Consider the following 17,292-nt stretch of genomic DNA (forward strand, 5'->3'; position numbering starts at 1 on the left):
CTTATTCATTGTAAAAAACCCTACACATGATTCAAGATCATTGCTGTGCCGTCACAGCAAGTCATTTGAGGGGAGTGTGTCCTTTCTGTATTTAATTAACTTCTTAAAATACCCCTTCATGTAAGAAAAATGTGTTTATGGTCGGAGTTTTTTTCCTTCACTTGGGTGTTTTACTGTGTGGAGTTTGACACCATAAGGGTGCTTTCACATTTTCACACTCCCTTTAAACACACAAGTTTGATGATGGATGGGCATTTGGTCGTCAGGACCTCAGAGGCGATAAAGTCGTTTCACAGGCAGCTATTAGGATGAATGAAAAATGTCTTTCACACCCTGGAAACAATTTCCTCTTCCTTGCTGCCACCTACTGGGAATAAATGTTGTCGACAGACCCAGCAGTGCATTTCAGGGACATGACTGGGAAGAACCCGTCTCAGCTTTAAACTTTACTTCTTCTATTGTATAGTCGCACAAAAATAGGTATTTATCCTGGCAGACATTTTGACTTGACGTCGTAGGGAACACATGGGTGTTACTAATATAATTAATGACGGCTCTGTTCAATTCAAGGAGCCCAATAAGCCATCACAGTGTGACAGTGAACCAGCGTGCATAAAACACCATGAAACTGATGCCGTTAAATGGAACTCAGCCGACACTAATTTCTTATTAATACCTGTGCCTTTCTTACATGTCAAAATGTCCTCTGTGAAATAACCTGTTCTGCATCCTTTTAATCAATTCAGCTGCGACACAGCTTTATTAACTAGTGTGACTATGAAGGTTCTTGTTAAATTAACATTAACGTTTCATTCAAACAAACAAATACCAGTTACAATACTTTGCTGCTGTTGTTCTTGCTTTGGCTACCAGTGATCACTAGTTAAATTAATAAAATGAACAGGCAGGAAAGTAGTAGGCAGGGGTTTTATTCCAGATGAAGCATTGCACAATGTTCCCAGTGTATGTAGGTGTGTGATGCTGCAACAAACATGAACAGCATCCCACAGGATTACTTTCTGATATCACAAAGTAAAGTGTTCCACTGTTTGGATAGAGAATTATTCACACACTAGCTTAAGACAACTCTGCTCATGCCAGTGGAGGAAGTATTCAGATCCTTTAATTAAGTACACTGTTAAAAAAAAACAACTCTGTTATAAGTTAAAGTGCTACATTGGAAATGTGACTTTAGTAAAAGTGTGTAGATTAACAGAAAAAAGGCCCCTGAGACTGGTATGTATGTTAGATATCACTCATGCATTAATGAATAAGCATGACTTGTAGTTGATGTGGCTATATTTTTACTATGTTGTGTAGGACTAAAACAAATTATGATCTTTTGTATTATGGATTGATCTGCTGCTTATTTTCTTGATTGATTCTTTGGCTTATAAACTATTTGAAAATAGTGACAAATGCAGTAACGACTGTATTACCTGCACATACTGTTGGGAAGATTGATTAATAAGGAAAAACACATATTTTAAAACCTGTCCCGAATGCAAACAAATATTGTATTTGTAAAATAAAGCGTTCAAATAATTATGGTGATGTCAAAATTACAATATTTCAGAAGGTGTCAGAAAAAAAAGTGAAGTAGAAGTAGCTCCGCTCTCAATGAAGTACTTTACTTGAGTAACTGAACTTTGTTGTGTTACACCACTGAGCAAATTATTACAATTGACTCGACTGTCTCTGGAACAAAGTATCTCGTGTTGTGCGTGAGTTAAGGCCTCGGTTATGATTGCTAGTTGTCACTTCTCTAGTTGGTCTCCGAGCCCGCCCGGGCCGCGTAGTGCCGGTGGCCGACACTAGAGGCTCCTCCGCCGCCCGGCGCGTCTTGTTTGGGTTAGCTGGAGGCTAACTGGAGGCTAGCCCATGCTGTCTGCTGTAGCCGGTTGTTACGGGGATGGCTCTCCCATGAGGCGGGGGGAGAGCGGGACTGCGTTTTCTGACTAAACACCGAGCGAAGTGCCGTGGCCATGGCCGGGGTTTTCGACATCGATTTGGACCAAGCGGACGAGAATGTCTCTGACGACGACCTCGAGGACGGGGTGAGTTTACGTTAACAGCGGAGGCTAATGCCGCCGCTGTTAGCCGGTTAGCACGTCGCGGCTCCAAGGCCTGCGGTGCTAACGCCGCTGAACCAGGCAGGGATCCGTTAACGGACATGTCCTCGTTCACCCCTTTCCCGCGTAATCGAGCGGTGCCCCCCTCATTAAACTGTGTTGTCGATATCCTGTTACGTTATCCTGAATGTAAAACGATGTCCGAGTGCAGTTCAGTTTCATCCCGTCCCGGTTTAGTACGTCCGCGTAAATAGAAGTGTCTACGGCGGGCAAGTTAATGTTTCACGGCGTGTGTTCAGGAAACCACCGCTCGAGCGCACATGACGTTACCCGGCGAGGGCACGGACCCCACTCTGTCAGCAATGCGTGGTCGAGGGTGGGGAATATTGATAACGACGCCAGAAATAACGCAAGCCGGATAAAAACGGAATATCAGTGACCTCCAACGTCGCGTTATATTTCACCGGGCGTCGCTCACTCATGATACGTGTCCGACAATGGAGTCAGTGGTCTGCATCAGCTTTAGTGTGCTGTAGAGATAGTGCAGGACGACGAGGGGTGTTTGTTTGTTTTTGCCACTAACTCACATTAAACATGCGTATAAGTGTGATAGCAATTAATTCTCAACAACAGGCTGAAATCCTACCAATGCCATAGACTGTGTAACCAAAATGAACACACTGTTTGCTAGAGTATTATTACACTCTACTATATACTAGCATTAAACTCTACTATATACTATGATTAAACTCTACTATATACTATGATTAAACTCTACTATATACTAGCATTAAACTCTACTATATACTATTATTAAACTCTACTATATACTATCATCGAACTCTACTATATACTATTATTAAACTCTACTACATTATCATTAAACTCTACTATACTATCATTTAACTCTACTACATACTATTATTAAATTCTACTATACTATCATTAAACCCATTAAACTCTACGATATACTATTATTGAACTCTACTTCATCCTATTATTGAATTCATTAAACTCTACTTATAGTAGAGTATCTTTGAACTCTACTATAAATTATCATTGAACTCTACTATATACTATCATTGAACTCTACTATATACTATCATTGAAGTCATTGAACTCTACTTTATACTATCATTGAACTCTACTATAGACTATCATTGAACTCTACTTTATACTAGCATTGAACTCTACTTTACACTAGCATTGAAGTCATTGAACTCTACTTTATACTATTGTTAAACTCTACTATAAACTATCATTGAACTCTACTTTACACTATCATTGAACTCATTGAACTCTACTATATACTATCATTACTCTTTAGTCAGCCGTAACGTTACCGGTTAGCTTAAAGCTGACACACTGCGTTTTTAAAGTGAAACGCGATGTTGCGTCCATCATGAGATGTACATGTGTGTGCGGGTTCCCGTCCTTCCTGCAGGCTGACCCTGTTCTGTCCCTGTTCTGTCCCGTGCTTCTTGTTTCCAGGTCCAGCTCAGTGAGTACATGGACCAGTGCAGTGGCTTTGACTTGTAAGTACAACAGAACCATAACAGCAGTTCTCTGGCTCCTTGAAGGGGCAACACAGTCTGAACATTTCCATCTGGATGACTGGAAGCTGTCCTCAAGGAGCTGTGAATGACCTCGGCTGCTTTGACACCTTGCACATGTTTTTACAGCATAACTACTAACCAAAGCCATTAGAGGTGGGTGACAACTTAAAAGGGGAAAACTAACGGGTGGATTCAAACCATCACAAGCTATTTACTCCCATATTTTTTTGGGTTTTGATCATGGTGCTGGAGAGTGATGCGTATCAGCGTAGTCCAAAGGTCTCCCATCGGTGTTCAACTGGGATGTGTTGCCCTCTGCGAAGCAGCTGCATGAGTTTCCTTTCATTTGTCACCCATCCAAATGGAGCCAATAGTTATGTCTTTAATCTAGGACAGTGTCTCTTATGGCTAATAATCCACGTCGGGGTCACTGCATTAATGTGGAGCTACGTTGATGCTTGATACATTGATAATACCGCTGTGTCTTTGTGATTGTTTGAAATGGGATTTTCTTTTCTTTTTGTTTTGCCAGTAACATGGACGACTGTGAGAAGTTTGAGATTTCAGAGAACAGCGTCAACAAGGGGACAGAGCCCATCCGGCCTGAATGCTTTGAGCTGCTGAAAGTTTTGGGAAAAGGTGGCTATGGAAAGGTGAGGAGTCTCCTTGGACAAACTTCTGAAATTTGATGAATTATGATATATAACATGACTTGAATGTGAAGGTTAGATACATATATTCTATGTGCAGGTACAGGGATGTACAGTTGGGTGTTTTTAAATTGTCCGTGTGCACTGTATGTGACCTTTTCCTATTGTGGGTCATTAATAAGTTTGTTGAATACCACTTTGTTATTCGCCTGAGTGTCTCCACCATGACAAAGTGCCAGGGTACCTGTCGGTCAGGGATTTAACTCAGTTTCCTCAAAGAAAAGGACTTGGAACATATTGGAAAGTTTAAAACGACATCTTCAAAAGTCACTTTTGAGTGCAGCTCTTAAACCTTTTTGTCTGGTTATTTTTATTTGTCGGGAGAAGTATAACACCTTTAAACCAAAGTAGGGTTGTTGTAATGGTACATCGGTCATGCAGGAGGCTGCTCAACTTTTTTAATTTAGTTTCGGTCAGCAGCATCAGAACTGTAGCCAGCGCTGTCACGACTGCGTGACCTTTCTCATTCTCCATTTTGGCCAAACACTAAAACTAACTTCATTTTCGAAAAGGTTAATACATTCAACCCCTTTTTGCTGCTTATCCAGAAGTCCTTCTCACATCAGTTACATTTGATTGATCATCAGGAATGATGAACTGCTGGGAAATACTGAGAGTGTGATATGATATATAGATTGTAATCTATGTGGAAATTCATAAAGTCTTCAACATAACTGGGCTCCCCCAAACCGTCTGTTTCTGCTTCATGTGCAATTTCAATTTTTTTTACAGGTGTTTCAGGTTCGGAAGGTATCAGGTTCCACCTCCGGGAAGATATTCGCCATGAAAGTGTTGAAGAAGGTGAGTGAAGTAGCCGGTTTGGTGAAGGTTTATATATTTCATTTAGTGAGAATGACCTCTTTAATTTTAGAGACTCGTCCAACGACAAGGGGCCTTCATCTACGAGGAATGAGCACATTTAAATACTCCCAGTCTGTATGTCACCTTCTCTGGTGGAGGCTGTCTCCCATGAAGCCACAGACCTGCTGGTCTTGTGCAGCTCCACCTCCTCCCTGCAGCTGACACAGAGCCTTTGCCAGACTTTGCTTTAAAAAAAAAAAAAAAAAAAAAGCCAGCTCATATTCCCCCCCAAGCGTGAGGTTTTCTTTGGATAATGAGTGTGTTTATTGGCTCACACGAGACTCGACCGTAGCTACCGAGCTGGTGCGCGATTCCCGCTCTGCCTCTCGCAGCTGACGTCCAAGCCTCGACACTTAGCTAATGGGGGTCAAAGTGGTCACGAACAGTTTTCACAGCCTGACTCGCTGCGTGCCGCCCCTCCCTCCCCCCCCAGGCCATGATTGTGCGTAACGCAAAGGACACGGCTCACACCAAAGCGGAGAGGAACATCCTCGAGGAGGTGAAGCACCCTTTCATCGTGGACCTCATCTACGCCTTCCAGACCGGGGGGAAGCTGTACCTCATCCTGGAGTATCTGAGCGGTGAGCGTCACGCAGTACAGCACACACACACACACACACACACACCCATACATTCACATGTTTTTGAACATTTTTACGAGCATGGAGGGGGAGAGAAAAAAAAGTGTGAACCGGATATTGGATGGGCGTTTTTTTATTTCCTTGCAATAAAGTGAGAATGTGGGTCTCCTTTTTTCCACTGTGGTTTAAACTTGACTTGACTTTATGTGCGGCGGCTGCAGGTGGGGAGCTGTTTATGCAACTGGAACGAGAGGGCATCTTCATGGAGGACACGGCCTGGTGAGTTAGCCGCTCCGGAAAAACCCATCTGGGATAACATTCGCCGTGAGCGGACTAATTCACAGCGTTTTCTAAATAAACAAATTAAATACAAATATTTAAATGTTCCTGTTTTCGGGCTGTTGTGTTCAAACAAGTCGACTCTAAATCCCGTTGAATCTTTTCATCCCCCTTTCTACTCACCGTGTTTGTACTCGTATTGTTTACAATACAAAAACCCATTTCCAGATGGCAACTTGCACCCAGCGGTGCCCGTTGTCTCCGCGAGGTCTCTCACTGCCGACTCGTCATGCACAGGCCGGATAAAGTCTCGGTGCCGGTGTGATCCGCTGTCTCGGTCAGACGTGTGCCGGCAAACTCGTTGAAAAAGTTCCCGTTTTTGTAAAAACAGTGCGACAGAGTTTTTCGGAGGCGGTCACTTTGGAACGGAGACAAAACGCTTGCAGTATCTGCCGTTCTGTTTTTCATAAATAAAAACAGCCTGTAGATGGAAACGGTGATCACATGAACCAGTAGAAGTGTGTAATAATCCCAGAATAACCTCAACGACGTTGAGAATAACACTTTAAACCGAGTGGCTCAGTCACAGAACGAGATAATCGGCGGCGGGTAATGGAGAGAGATTCTCTAGATGTCTGAAAGTGTGAGCTGCGTCTGTTGACAGTTTCTACCTGGCCGAGATCTCCATGGCGCTGGGTCACCTGCACCAGAAAGGCATCATCTACAGGGACCTGAAGCCTGAGAACATCATGCTCAACAACACCGGTACACAAAACCTGAAGCGTCCCTCACAAGACGATGGAAAAAAACCAACTCATTATTTCTACTGGGTAGTTTTTTTTTTCTTCTTCCTCTCATGTTCTCACTTTGTTCCCGTTTCCTTGCAGGACACGTGAAGCTGACCGACTTCGGTCTCTGCAAAGAGTCCATCCACGACGGAACGGTCACACACACCTTCTGTGGCACGATCGAATACATGTGAGTCCCACGCGGCAGATTCACTATCGCAGACGCACGAACACTTCACAGTCTGGTGCCGGGGCGCCCGCGCTGTTGTGGCTCGCGAGCTACTTTTACATTGGTGAGCAGGGGTCGTCCTTCCAGCAGAGGATCGGCGGTTCGATCCCCGCCCCCGATGTGTCCTTGAGCAAGACACTTAACCCTAAAATTGCTCCCGTAGCTGCGACTACGATGTATTAAAGTTAGATAGCTTTGATGTGGCACCTTGCACAGTAGCTCCTCTCATCAGTGTGTGAATGATTCCTATGTGAAGCGTCTTTGAGTATTCAGAAAAGTACAAGCCATTATTATTATTATTATTATTATTATTATTACCTACATTAACAATGGTATATATACCATTGTTACTACCATAACTAGTTGTAATACTTAACGATCGCTTGTTGACTATTAGTCTCATATTTAATCTAAAAACATATCTTGTGTGGTTGATAATGCAATATCATATTTATACGACACATATCAAAACCAGTCGTAATGATTTTCACCGGCAGACATAAAAAGAACAAAGGATGCAGATACACACACATTTCTACATAAATATATATTTATAATCACATGTGAATGAATCCAAACGTGGTCTGTAAACTACAAGTCGCCTGAAGATCGGAACTAACAGGAAGTCATTTTTTTAGGTGACTTCCTGTGTGTACTTTGACGGCAGCCTGAAACCGTTTGACTCCGCCCCCTGCTGCGGTCGCCAGCTCTCTCCAACGCGCCCGTTAATTTGCACCCCGGGAGCTGCGATTTGTCGATAAAGTTTCAAAAGAAGTGGACCTCCTTGTGTCTGCTGGGCGGTGGTGGTCATTCCCTTCTCCTTCCTCAGGGCTCCAGAGATCCTGATGAGGAGCGGACACAACCGAGCGGTGGACTGGTGGAGTTTGGGGGCGCTGATGTACGACATGCTGACGGGAGCAGTAAGTGCACGCTCCTCCGCCCCTACAGGAAGTGCAACTGCAATCGTCAGTTTTCGCGTAGGAAGCTATTTGCTGCTGTTGCTAAGTGTCGTTTCGACGTCCCGCTACTTTGTTTTTCTTCACAGCCGCCGTTCACCGGAGAAAACCGAAAGAAGACCATCGACAAAATCTTGAAATGCAAACTCAGCCTCCCGCCTTACCTCACGCAAGAAGCCAGGGACCTCTTGAAAAAGGTGAGCGGCGTTGGCGCCTTTTCCTTCTTCCTTCTGCCTTCAGCGACAGGAAAAACTGAGCCTCCGATCGTTCTCTTGCAGCTGCTGAAACGAAACGCCTCGCTGCGCCTCGGGGCCGGACCGGGAGACGCCGCCGAGGTCCAGGTAGAAGCAGCAGAAGTACCGTCCGCTGAAGCGGCGTGCATGCGGTGTGTTGCTGTCATGAAATGAAAGCATGTAGTCGTGAAATAATCAAATCCCTGCTCCCGCCATTGTGTTTCCAAGGCCCACCCGTTCTTCCGCCATATAAATTGGGACGACCTCCTCGCTCGCAAAGTCGAGCCTCCGTTCAAACCATCGCTGGTAAGTGTTTGTATTTCTTTTCCAGTATTCTGGCTCCTGGCTTCCTCGACGAGGAAACCTGACTTGCTGTTTTTCTTTTTGGCAGCAATCGGCTGACGACGTCAGCCAGTTTGACTCCAAGTTCACCAGCCAGACTCCGGTGGACAGCCCCGACGACTCCACGCTCAGCGAGAGCGCCAATCAAGCCTTCCTGGTGGGTCACCGGGGGCTTTTTCCTCACTTTCTGGAGTTTAAGGAATAATCCACGATGTAACGTACGGGAAATCCCGCGTGACTCGAAGCATCTCGGGCATTTAAAGCAACGTTTCTAATAGGACACGGTGGCGTTGACTTCCTGCACTTTCTGCTTCTGTGTTGTCTGCAAACAAACAAACAGAGGACGGCTCTGGACCCATTGTTTTTTTTTTTTTTATTTGCTCGGTCGGTCTTACGAGAATCGGTTAATGCGTCCCAGCTGGCGTCGTGCTGTCGGCTTTCCTGGAAGCTTCTCTCACTGTTCCACCGCATCGCATGATATGGTTTACTCAGGGTTTCATTGCTCATCATCAGCTGTGGGTTTGTTTTTGGAAAGATGGTCTTTGAAGAGGTGGACTCAGACCTCTCTGTTTTTGCCCCCCTCCCTCATCCCCCATCCTTCAGGGTTTCACATACGTCGCCCCGTCTGTGCTGGAAAACGTCAAAGAGAAGTTCTCTTTCGAGCCAAAGGTGCGCTCGCCGCGGAAGTTCCCAGGAAGCCCCAGAACGCCCGTGAGGTAACAGCAAGTTTGTTTTTTTTGTCTCGGATTTCATTAAAGTTCGTCTCTTATTTTCCACAGAGAGACTTTGTGAAATGTAACCTTGTAAATGTAAATCTGGAATAAAACTGAAGTGACAAGATACCAACAAACGAACAAACATTCTCTTGGCACCTTTTGCTGTTTTTAAATATTAGAAAACATACTCTTTGCTATCCTGAAGCAGAACTAACAAAGCTCCTTTCCAACGGCACAGCAGGGATAAGTCGGGGACTGTGGCGTTAATCTTGAGTTAAATTTGAGATAAAAAGAAAACACTTGCTCGTCAGGCAGATAAAGAAAATGAAGGAGCTTCAGATTGAATATCTAACTACTAGAACAATGAAATCATTCCTCATGTGGGGATTAAGGAGCCTCCACATTGTTTCTCGGTACAGACACATCCAGTATTTGCTCCGTGACCTTCTCAGTGTCTCACATCTCCATTTCTTGTCTCCGCAGTCCGGTGAAGTTCGTGGGAGGGGACTGCTGGCCCCGGGGGGCGGCGCCCGCCGGCCGCGCCGCGGAGCAACACATGGAGGTGTCGTCGGTGGAGCAAATGGACACGAGCGGCGGCGGCGGCGGCGGCTCCGAGGCCTCCGCGCCGCTCCCCATCCGGCACCCTGCGGGCATCAACGCGGGACCCTACAAAAAGCAGACGTACCCCATGAACTCCAAGCGGCCAGAGCATCTCCGGATGAACCTATGACACTCGGCCCGCCCTGCGGACACTAGGACTCTTCTAATTCCTCGTCTTCTTCCTTTTTTTTTTTTGCTTTAAAAGACACTTGTAGAATCTTTTCTTTTTTTTAATTGACTGACGCTGTCAGTGCCGATCACCAGCTCTTCCAGCAGCGCCTTCCCGTCCCTCCAGATAATCAGCAGGGAAGTACAGCGGATAAGAGAGTCGGGGGAAGTCGTGGGAGAGAGGTGCGCTCGTCCATGAAAGTCGACTCGCTTGTTGGTCGGTGTACTCTACGGGCGTTGTCGTATGATTTACTTGGTGCTCTTTTATTCCCCACTCCTCCCCCCGGTCTGGTGAATGTTACTTCTAGTGTTCATTGCCGACATCACGGTGAGAGAATCTGGTTTATTTCACCCTCGACAGTCGTCTTGAGAACTTGCAGATTGCACTCGGTAGATTATCAGTAGTTTAGATTTACTGGATGACGATTCCACTACGAACACAGTGTTCCTTCACGTTTTTTAAAGGAAAAACAATTTGCCTTTGTCGCTGGAGCGTGTGGTCGGGAGGGGGCGGGAGCGCGAGTTACGGAAAAGCAGCTATAAAAAGACAGAAGCGAAACTCCGGCTGAAAAGCATCACTTTCCACCACAATCGATCCAATCCGATTTCTTCTGTTGAATGTAACTCTGTCTGCCTTTTCCTTCTTCTTTTCCTTCGTGCATCCCCTCCCCACCCCCCCCCCTGCAGAATTATTGTTTTTTAAACTCGTCTATTCACGCAGCCTCATCGTCACGCCAGCAGGTCAAAGTGATGTCACTGCGCTGCCTCGAGTCGGTCAGTGCTCGTGTCCCTGTGTCTGCTTTTCGTGCATTTGCAGCGTCCGTGGTTTCGGGGGTTGAGATGTAGGAACCCGTTCACGTGACGTGGAACTGCCTCACGAGCCCTCTGGAGTCGAGCCATTCAAATCCTCTCGCGCTAAAACCGAGCACGCCGTCGGATGCAGAGTCCCGACGGCGATGAGTGAACGGATGAAAATGAGCTTGAGTTTGAGCGGGCGAGAGGAAAAAGACGGGTGTAACCTCCTCATCCAAAACACTTCAAGAGTTGAATGACTTGACCAAACTCACTGTTTCACTGAACCGAATGGTTCCTCGTTTGCTGGGAAGAAAACCAACCGAGTGTGTGTGTGTGTGTGTGTGTGTGTGTGTGTCGCTGCGTCGATTCAAGAACCAAAAGGTTCAAAGGTCAAATACGTGTGAGGTCAAACTGTTTCCCTCAGAGCCGTCGCTCCTAGACGTGTAGCTCCTGTGTCCGTCTGAGTGATTTTTCTTCTTCTGCCATTCCGGTACAAGAATCGTGTTTGAGGCCAGTCGCTCCACTTTTTACTCCACTTTTCTTAATTTGTTCCAATATTTATTTGAAGTGCCAATGTTTCCACTTGTATTGTTCACACTATGCAAAACTATGTATTTATTATGTAGTGTTATTTAGGTCAGGCAGCGGAGTGGGTTGTTTAATTTTGGCATTATCATCTGAGACTTATTTTGCCATAATGATGATGATAAGCATGTAAAGTATGATTTTTATTTCCACAGAACGTCTTAGGCATTCTCAGATTATTTTGTTTTCTTTCTTTTTTCACAAGTATCGAGGGCGGTTACCTAAATGACTTCCAGTATTTATTGCGTGGCCTGGTATCATGTTGAAGGGGGACTGTCGGGAAACATTTTATTCTTAAGACTTGAACTTCAGTTTGTACTTTTGCAAGAGGTTACTGTGGGGGAGGGGAACTGATGCAGAAACCAAGGGTGTTGATCTGTTCGCTTCACACGTGATCGGAGGAGGATCATTCCTCCTCGTGTGTATGTGCGTGCGTGTGTGTGTGTATGTATAGAGTCTGTTTATCAGGTGAGAAACACCACCTCTGATGTGTGTGTGTGTGTGTGTGTGTGTGTGTGTGTGTGTGTTGAATAACATTATTCCTGTTGCTCTGTTACCCTCGATCTGCTCTTTCAGATGGTGAATGTTAAGATGCATCATGTATATGATGAAGTAAAAAATAAAAAATATTGTCCCTAAGCTGCAGGAATCTGTTCATCTGAACTTTTATCTCAAGATGATCTGAACTAAAGGGAGGCTCTTGTTCATCTCGACTGTCTCAGATTTATTACCTGAAGGTTTAGCTACTCACCAAATGATTCATTCTCAGTTCGCTTCATACACAGAATCCCACACATTCAAACAGTAGAGCTTTATTTAGTTTATGCATCTAAATGGATAAAAATAACAGTGATATGTCCATAATAAAATAGATGTTTCTCCCGGTCTTTGGTTTTTACAAAAACAAGATTGACTCCATAGAAAAATAATTAGTGTGAGTTAATCCCACACGCTCCGTTGCATCTTTTTGAGGAAATGAAATGGGAACCAAAAGCCAAACTGTGTGTATCCATCACAGGGTTCTTCAGTCTGCCGTGGAGACGTGCTGGCAAAGGACCGTCTGCTGTCACGCTGCACCGGCTTCCTGCAAGCCTTTTAGTCCGGTGTGAGCAAAAAGATGCATTGAAAGCAGAGGTCAGCGAGCCTCTTCAACCGTTGATTATTGCAATTTAAGAAGTCACTTCCAAAAAAAAATAAGCTCAAACACTGGATAAGAAAGGGTTTGTGTGTTGCATTGTTTGTTTAAACACGAGGAAAAAAATCATCTGCTTAAAATACTTTTTTTACAGATATAATATATATATATATTCTCTGATATTTCCATATTTACAAATAGCGGAAATTAAGAGAATTTGCTGCCCAATCAGGAACGTTTATATAAAGGGGAAAAAAAAATTTTTTAAAAGGAAAAAAAAAATCAAATATCATTTGAGGGCATGACAATGATCAACTTCCTCTTGTCTAAGTGTGTCGGTACGAGTACGGATGTGCTGGTAAGGAAGCCAGAACAACGTCTACAGTCGGTGCAATGCATGTCCGTACTGCCCTCGGCCTGCAGGGGGCGCAGCCCTCACATGATTCATTAAACAGTGTACAACATTACTCGTCAGTGGGGTTTGAAAGCCACAGGAAATCACATTACATACAAGCTTATACCAATGCCCTGCACCCAAAAAAGTCCCCTTTCTCGATCAATAGATCTGCAGGTGTGGCGATGTGGCTCCGTCCCGCCATTTGTAAACCTTCTCCGTGATCACGGTGCGGCAGAGAGGGCAGCTCTTCTCCCGGTTAAACCACAGGGCGATGCATTCGTCACAGAATATGTGCTGCACGGGGGGAAAAAACATGTCAGGACGTCCTGCACTGAGCAGACATGAGCACATCTACACAATGATCTAAACCTGTCGACGCCCACGCGGCAAGCTGATCAATAATCACATTAAAAACCACGCTTCCTTGGTTTTACCTGACAGATCAGAACCCGGGGCTCCCTGTACTCTCCCTGACAGATGGGACAGACGTCTCCAGCCTCGCTGCACTGGCTCCTCGTGGCCGCCGAGCCTGTGTGCTGAGACACAAAGAACACCTTGAAACAGCCGGTGACTGAACGGGGGCGATTCATCAAGCAGGTTGTTCACCACTGACCTCGCCTTTCACCAATACCCTCACGGCTTTCAGCAGAGACGTCCATTGTCCGTACAATCCTAAAATCTGAAGCAGAGAGAAAAAGGTTAAAAGGTTTGGGGTCACCTAGACAACATTTTCACTTTCTTCGCAAGTTGTGTTATGGATTATACTTCATTTCTAAGGACAAGAAGAGACTGGAGAGTTTCACATGAAAGTTCTCTTTTTCTGGCCATTTTGAGAATTAATGAACCCATAAATGTGAAGCTCCACATACTGAACTAGCTCAAAGGAAGAACAGTTTTATAGCTTCTCTCACCAGCAGAGCTGTTTTCAGCTGTGTGACATCACTGCACAATTGTTTAAGGGTTTTCTACTCATCTAAACACAATGTACCACTAGAACACTGATAGCTGCTGGAAATGGGCCTCTATACACCTCTGTAGATATTTCATTAGGACCAGACGTTTCCACCTAGAATAGTCTTTTACCACATTAACAATGCATAGAGTGTATTTTAGATTCATTTAATGTTATCCTTATTTAAAAACAGTGTTTTTCTTTGAAAAATAAGGACATTTCTATGTGACCCCAAACTTTTGAACGGTAGTGTATATATATATGTTTTTAACATTAATAATACAAATACATATTAGTGTTTAGTTTGACTGGTCACACCTTCAGTATGAGGTAGAGCAAAGCCAGCAGGACCCCCAGTGTGAGTCCAGGGGTGCCGTCGACCTCCTGGTACGTGACCAGGTAGCGGAACCAAAGTGGGACGGGTGCCGTGGCCTGGTGGACCTGACCCATCTCCTCACTCAGCATCACCCACCGCCCCTGGAGACAATTTAACACACAAAATAAGAGCCACATAACATTGTTTTTTTTCTCTTTAACAATCCAAATGAGAAATCCCCTTTCTCACCTGGGTTCTGTATTTCACCAGTGAGGACGGCAGCAGCAGAATAAGGCACTTAATCCCCATGAAAATGAACTTTATTATGAAGTTGGTGATGCCGACAGCCCAGAGAACCTCCCAGAAACCCAGCGGCTCGATGGTTGGGCTGAGAAAGATGAGGCTGGAAAGAGGTCGACAATCAGGTTAAAAAGGGCACGTTTATGCACCGCCAAGCCGGGTTTAGAGGTTTACCAAACTGCTGTACAGGTGATCAAAGTCCTGCTGGATGAAAGTAGTAAAGTCACCCAGAGTATAAAGAAATGTACAGTGTGCTATGGCTGTTTAATCACAACACACACACACTCATTGAGATTAGAAAAACACGTCATTGGTTACAGAAAATAGCCGCAGTCTCGTTGATGTGGCTAACTGATGGGAGGCGATGCATTAGCTCTTACCAATGGTGAAGGGTCTCAGTGAAAAAGGTGTAGTAAAGCAGGAGGGTGGAAGAGACCAGGAACAGTAGCAGCCATACACACTGCAGCTTAGAGTGACGACCCTGGAGGAGAAACAGGCAAAAACACGGTTTAGAAAATCAAAACGGTGATAACTTGCACAAGGACTGTGTTCTCATCTTACCTGAAGAAAGACTTGATTTTGAATGTTTTTATTCACATATAGAAAACTTGTGAAGAGGCCAACCCCAACTGCTAGACCTGGTGAATGGAAAGAAAAAGCGTATACAATACGATGTCTTGTGTTCACAGCTGCAGAGCTGGTGTTCGCTTCACTCCGACTCACCACTAGCGTGTTGGATGACCAGCTTGGCGCACACAATGACGAGGAAAGGAAGGCTCTTTTGAAGCCAGCGGAAGAGACAGCGAAGCTCAGACATGGAGGTGCTGGGCTCCCCAGAGTCCAGATCGGAGTCGGGCGGGTCAAACTCGGCCTCCGAATTCGAGTGGTGCGGCGCCCGATTGTGTGCGTGTGGCTGAGAATGGGAGTGGCTGTGGGAGTTGACTCTTGACCTCCTGGAGGATGCGCCTCCGCTGGACTCCCCGGGCTTGCTGGTCATGTTCACCCGCACCTCAATGCTGTCTGGGTCGGCGGCAGCGGCAGCAGCAGCAGCAGCAGCCGGTGTCCTGGTAAGTTCTGGTAGCAGAGTTGGGGATAAACCATTTCCTGTGTGACCGCCCCGCTCACTTGCATCAGGCTGCATTACAGCAGGAGACTCCCTCAGTTTCAGTGCTCTTCTGGAATCACTCCTTTGACATAAAATACACGCTTTTAGAGTCTCAGTCACTAAGAGTCCAGCATCAAGCACCAGGATTTACAAGTTGGACAATAGTTGCTCAGTTGTCAGTTAATCTACGATATCTGGTCTACAACACCATATTTGTATTGCAGGCCTTTTATCTTGAAACAGAGCAAACAAAAGGCTTTGATGGACTAACTATGTTAAAGTGTCTTTAACCTGTTAGTGATCCAGTAACAGTACATTGCAAGCTGTACTTGAACCATTAGGAGTAAATTCATGGTCTTGGTATGTTTTTTGAAAGATAAAAACTCTGAAGCTTTTCCCCCTCAATAGTCTCAATCACTTTAAGTGCTGCTGACACCGAGTTATATAAGATTTGTATTTCCGCCTGAACATTTATTTGCAAATATATGCCTGCAGATGACTATAAATGGGACTTACAACACTAAACAACACATTGGGACCATAGCCTGAGGCCTTATCCAGTCTAATCTAAAAGTAGATCCAGAAAAAGGCAGAAAATGTATATTTTACACATGTTTTCTTATGAAATATCTCGGCGTTTTTCCATTTTGAGACTGATAAATAGCAATATGGACATTTTATTGCAGAATAATAACTTGTAGAGTCTCTAAAAGCTGTCACGCTGACAAAATGAAGACAAGCATTGTGTGGTTTGAGTAAGAGGGATAATAATATGGTGAACTAGCTAAGTGAAATTGTCAAGCAGTGAGTTTATTAATCATCCAGAACATCTCACCAGGCTACGAGCGAAACCTTATTGACGTAAGATGAACTTTACGTTGGCAACGTCTGTAATTTCCTGGCAATAAACCCCAAAAGTAGTGACTGACCGTCTGCTAACACAGGGAACTGCTGCCGTTAGCATTAGCTCGCGGCTAACAGATGTTTTCTATCAGGCCAGAGAGGCGGAGAGAAAAGCTTTAGCTCACCTGTCATTCTGCACCCGGAGTTTCATGATAAGTTATTGGTCTCCATCTGACACAATGTCTACGTCGCCAAACTAAACATAAGCGAAAGTAAATCAAAAACAAAACTAAGCTGTTGTTTTTTAGGCTAAGCCATAAGCTGGTCGTTCAGACATCTTGACGTTGTTTACGACAGCAGACGTCGCGCACTTCTTCGCTGGAGTTTTACGGCGCACCGGATGTACAACGCTGCAGTGGCTCCACCTACTGGACCGTTTTCAAACGACACACAAGAAATTACAATGAAGGGAAATTAACATGATTTAAACACACACATAGCATTGTTATAACTAACTGTAGCTTTTAACTGTAAAATGTACTAATACTGTTATAATGCACATCCTAATAATCCTTTAATCATTGTTATGATTGTTATAATAACACAACAGCTTAATTGTCATATTGGTATTACTGTATCACGATGATATCATTGTTTTTCATAATTTTTTGACAGTTGTGCAATAACATGTGCAATCACTTTGTTGGAACACTGCAAATAAAGTTATATCCATGCTGCACTAGTTCAAGAATAAGGTTAATCAATAAAGTTGA

The 17,292-nt window shown here is 44.6% G+C and overlaps 2 protein-coding genes across 3 annotated transcripts; one reads left to right on the forward strand and one right to left on the reverse strand.

Moving 5' to 3' along the window:
- The first annotated feature begins 1,785 nt into the window (after positions 1-1,785).
- rps6kb1a (ribosomal protein S6 kinase b, polypeptide 1a) lies at positions 1,786-10,755 on the forward strand. Its single transcript, XM_068600123.1, has 15 exons — positions 1,786-2,057; positions 3,564-3,607; positions 4,161-4,281; positions 5,071-5,139; positions 5,633-5,780; positions 6,002-6,059; positions 6,724-6,824; positions 6,947-7,037; positions 7,906-7,996; positions 8,122-8,229; positions 8,311-8,373; positions 8,494-8,571; positions 8,657-8,764; positions 9,211-9,323; positions 9,807-10,755. The coding sequence occupies exons 1-15, from the start codon at positions 1,986-1,988 to the stop codon at positions 10,051-10,053; spliced, it is 1,512 nt and encodes a 503-aa protein (XP_068456224.1). The 5' UTR covers positions 1,786-1,985; the 3' UTR covers positions 10,054-10,755.
- A 1,512-nt stretch (positions 10,756-12,267) lies between these two features.
- Positions 12,268-16,863, reverse strand: rnft1 (ring finger protein, transmembrane 1). 2 transcript variants are annotated; one of them, XM_068600690.1, is made up of 9 exons: positions 16,705-16,863; positions 15,295-15,645; positions 15,133-15,209; positions 14,952-15,052; positions 14,521-14,674; positions 14,274-14,432; positions 13,617-13,682; positions 13,438-13,539; positions 12,268-13,297 (listed from the first exon to the last, which is right to left on the reverse strand). In XM_068600690.1, exons 1-9 carry the CDS (start codon positions 16,709-16,711, stop codon positions 13,163-13,165), a joined length of 1,152 nt encoding a protein of 383 aa, XP_068456791.1. In that variant the 5' UTR covers positions 16,712-16,863; the 3' UTR covers positions 12,268-13,162. The 2 variants fall into 2 exon arrangements, with proteins under 2 accessions (XP_068456791.1, XP_068456790.1); XM_068600689.1 differs by having other exon boundaries at positions 15,295-15,758.
- Between the last annotated feature and the right edge of the window lie 429 nt (positions 16,864-17,292).

Source organism: Clinocottus analis, unplaced genomic scaffold (assembly GCF_023055335.1).
Source record: "Clinocottus analis isolate CAN_PGR_092001 unplaced genomic scaffold, fCliAna1.0.p SCAF_5, whole genome shotgun sequence".
In the NCBI taxonomy this organism is placed as follows: domain Eukaryota; kingdom Metazoa; phylum Chordata; class Actinopteri; order Perciformes; family Cottidae; genus Clinocottus; species Clinocottus analis.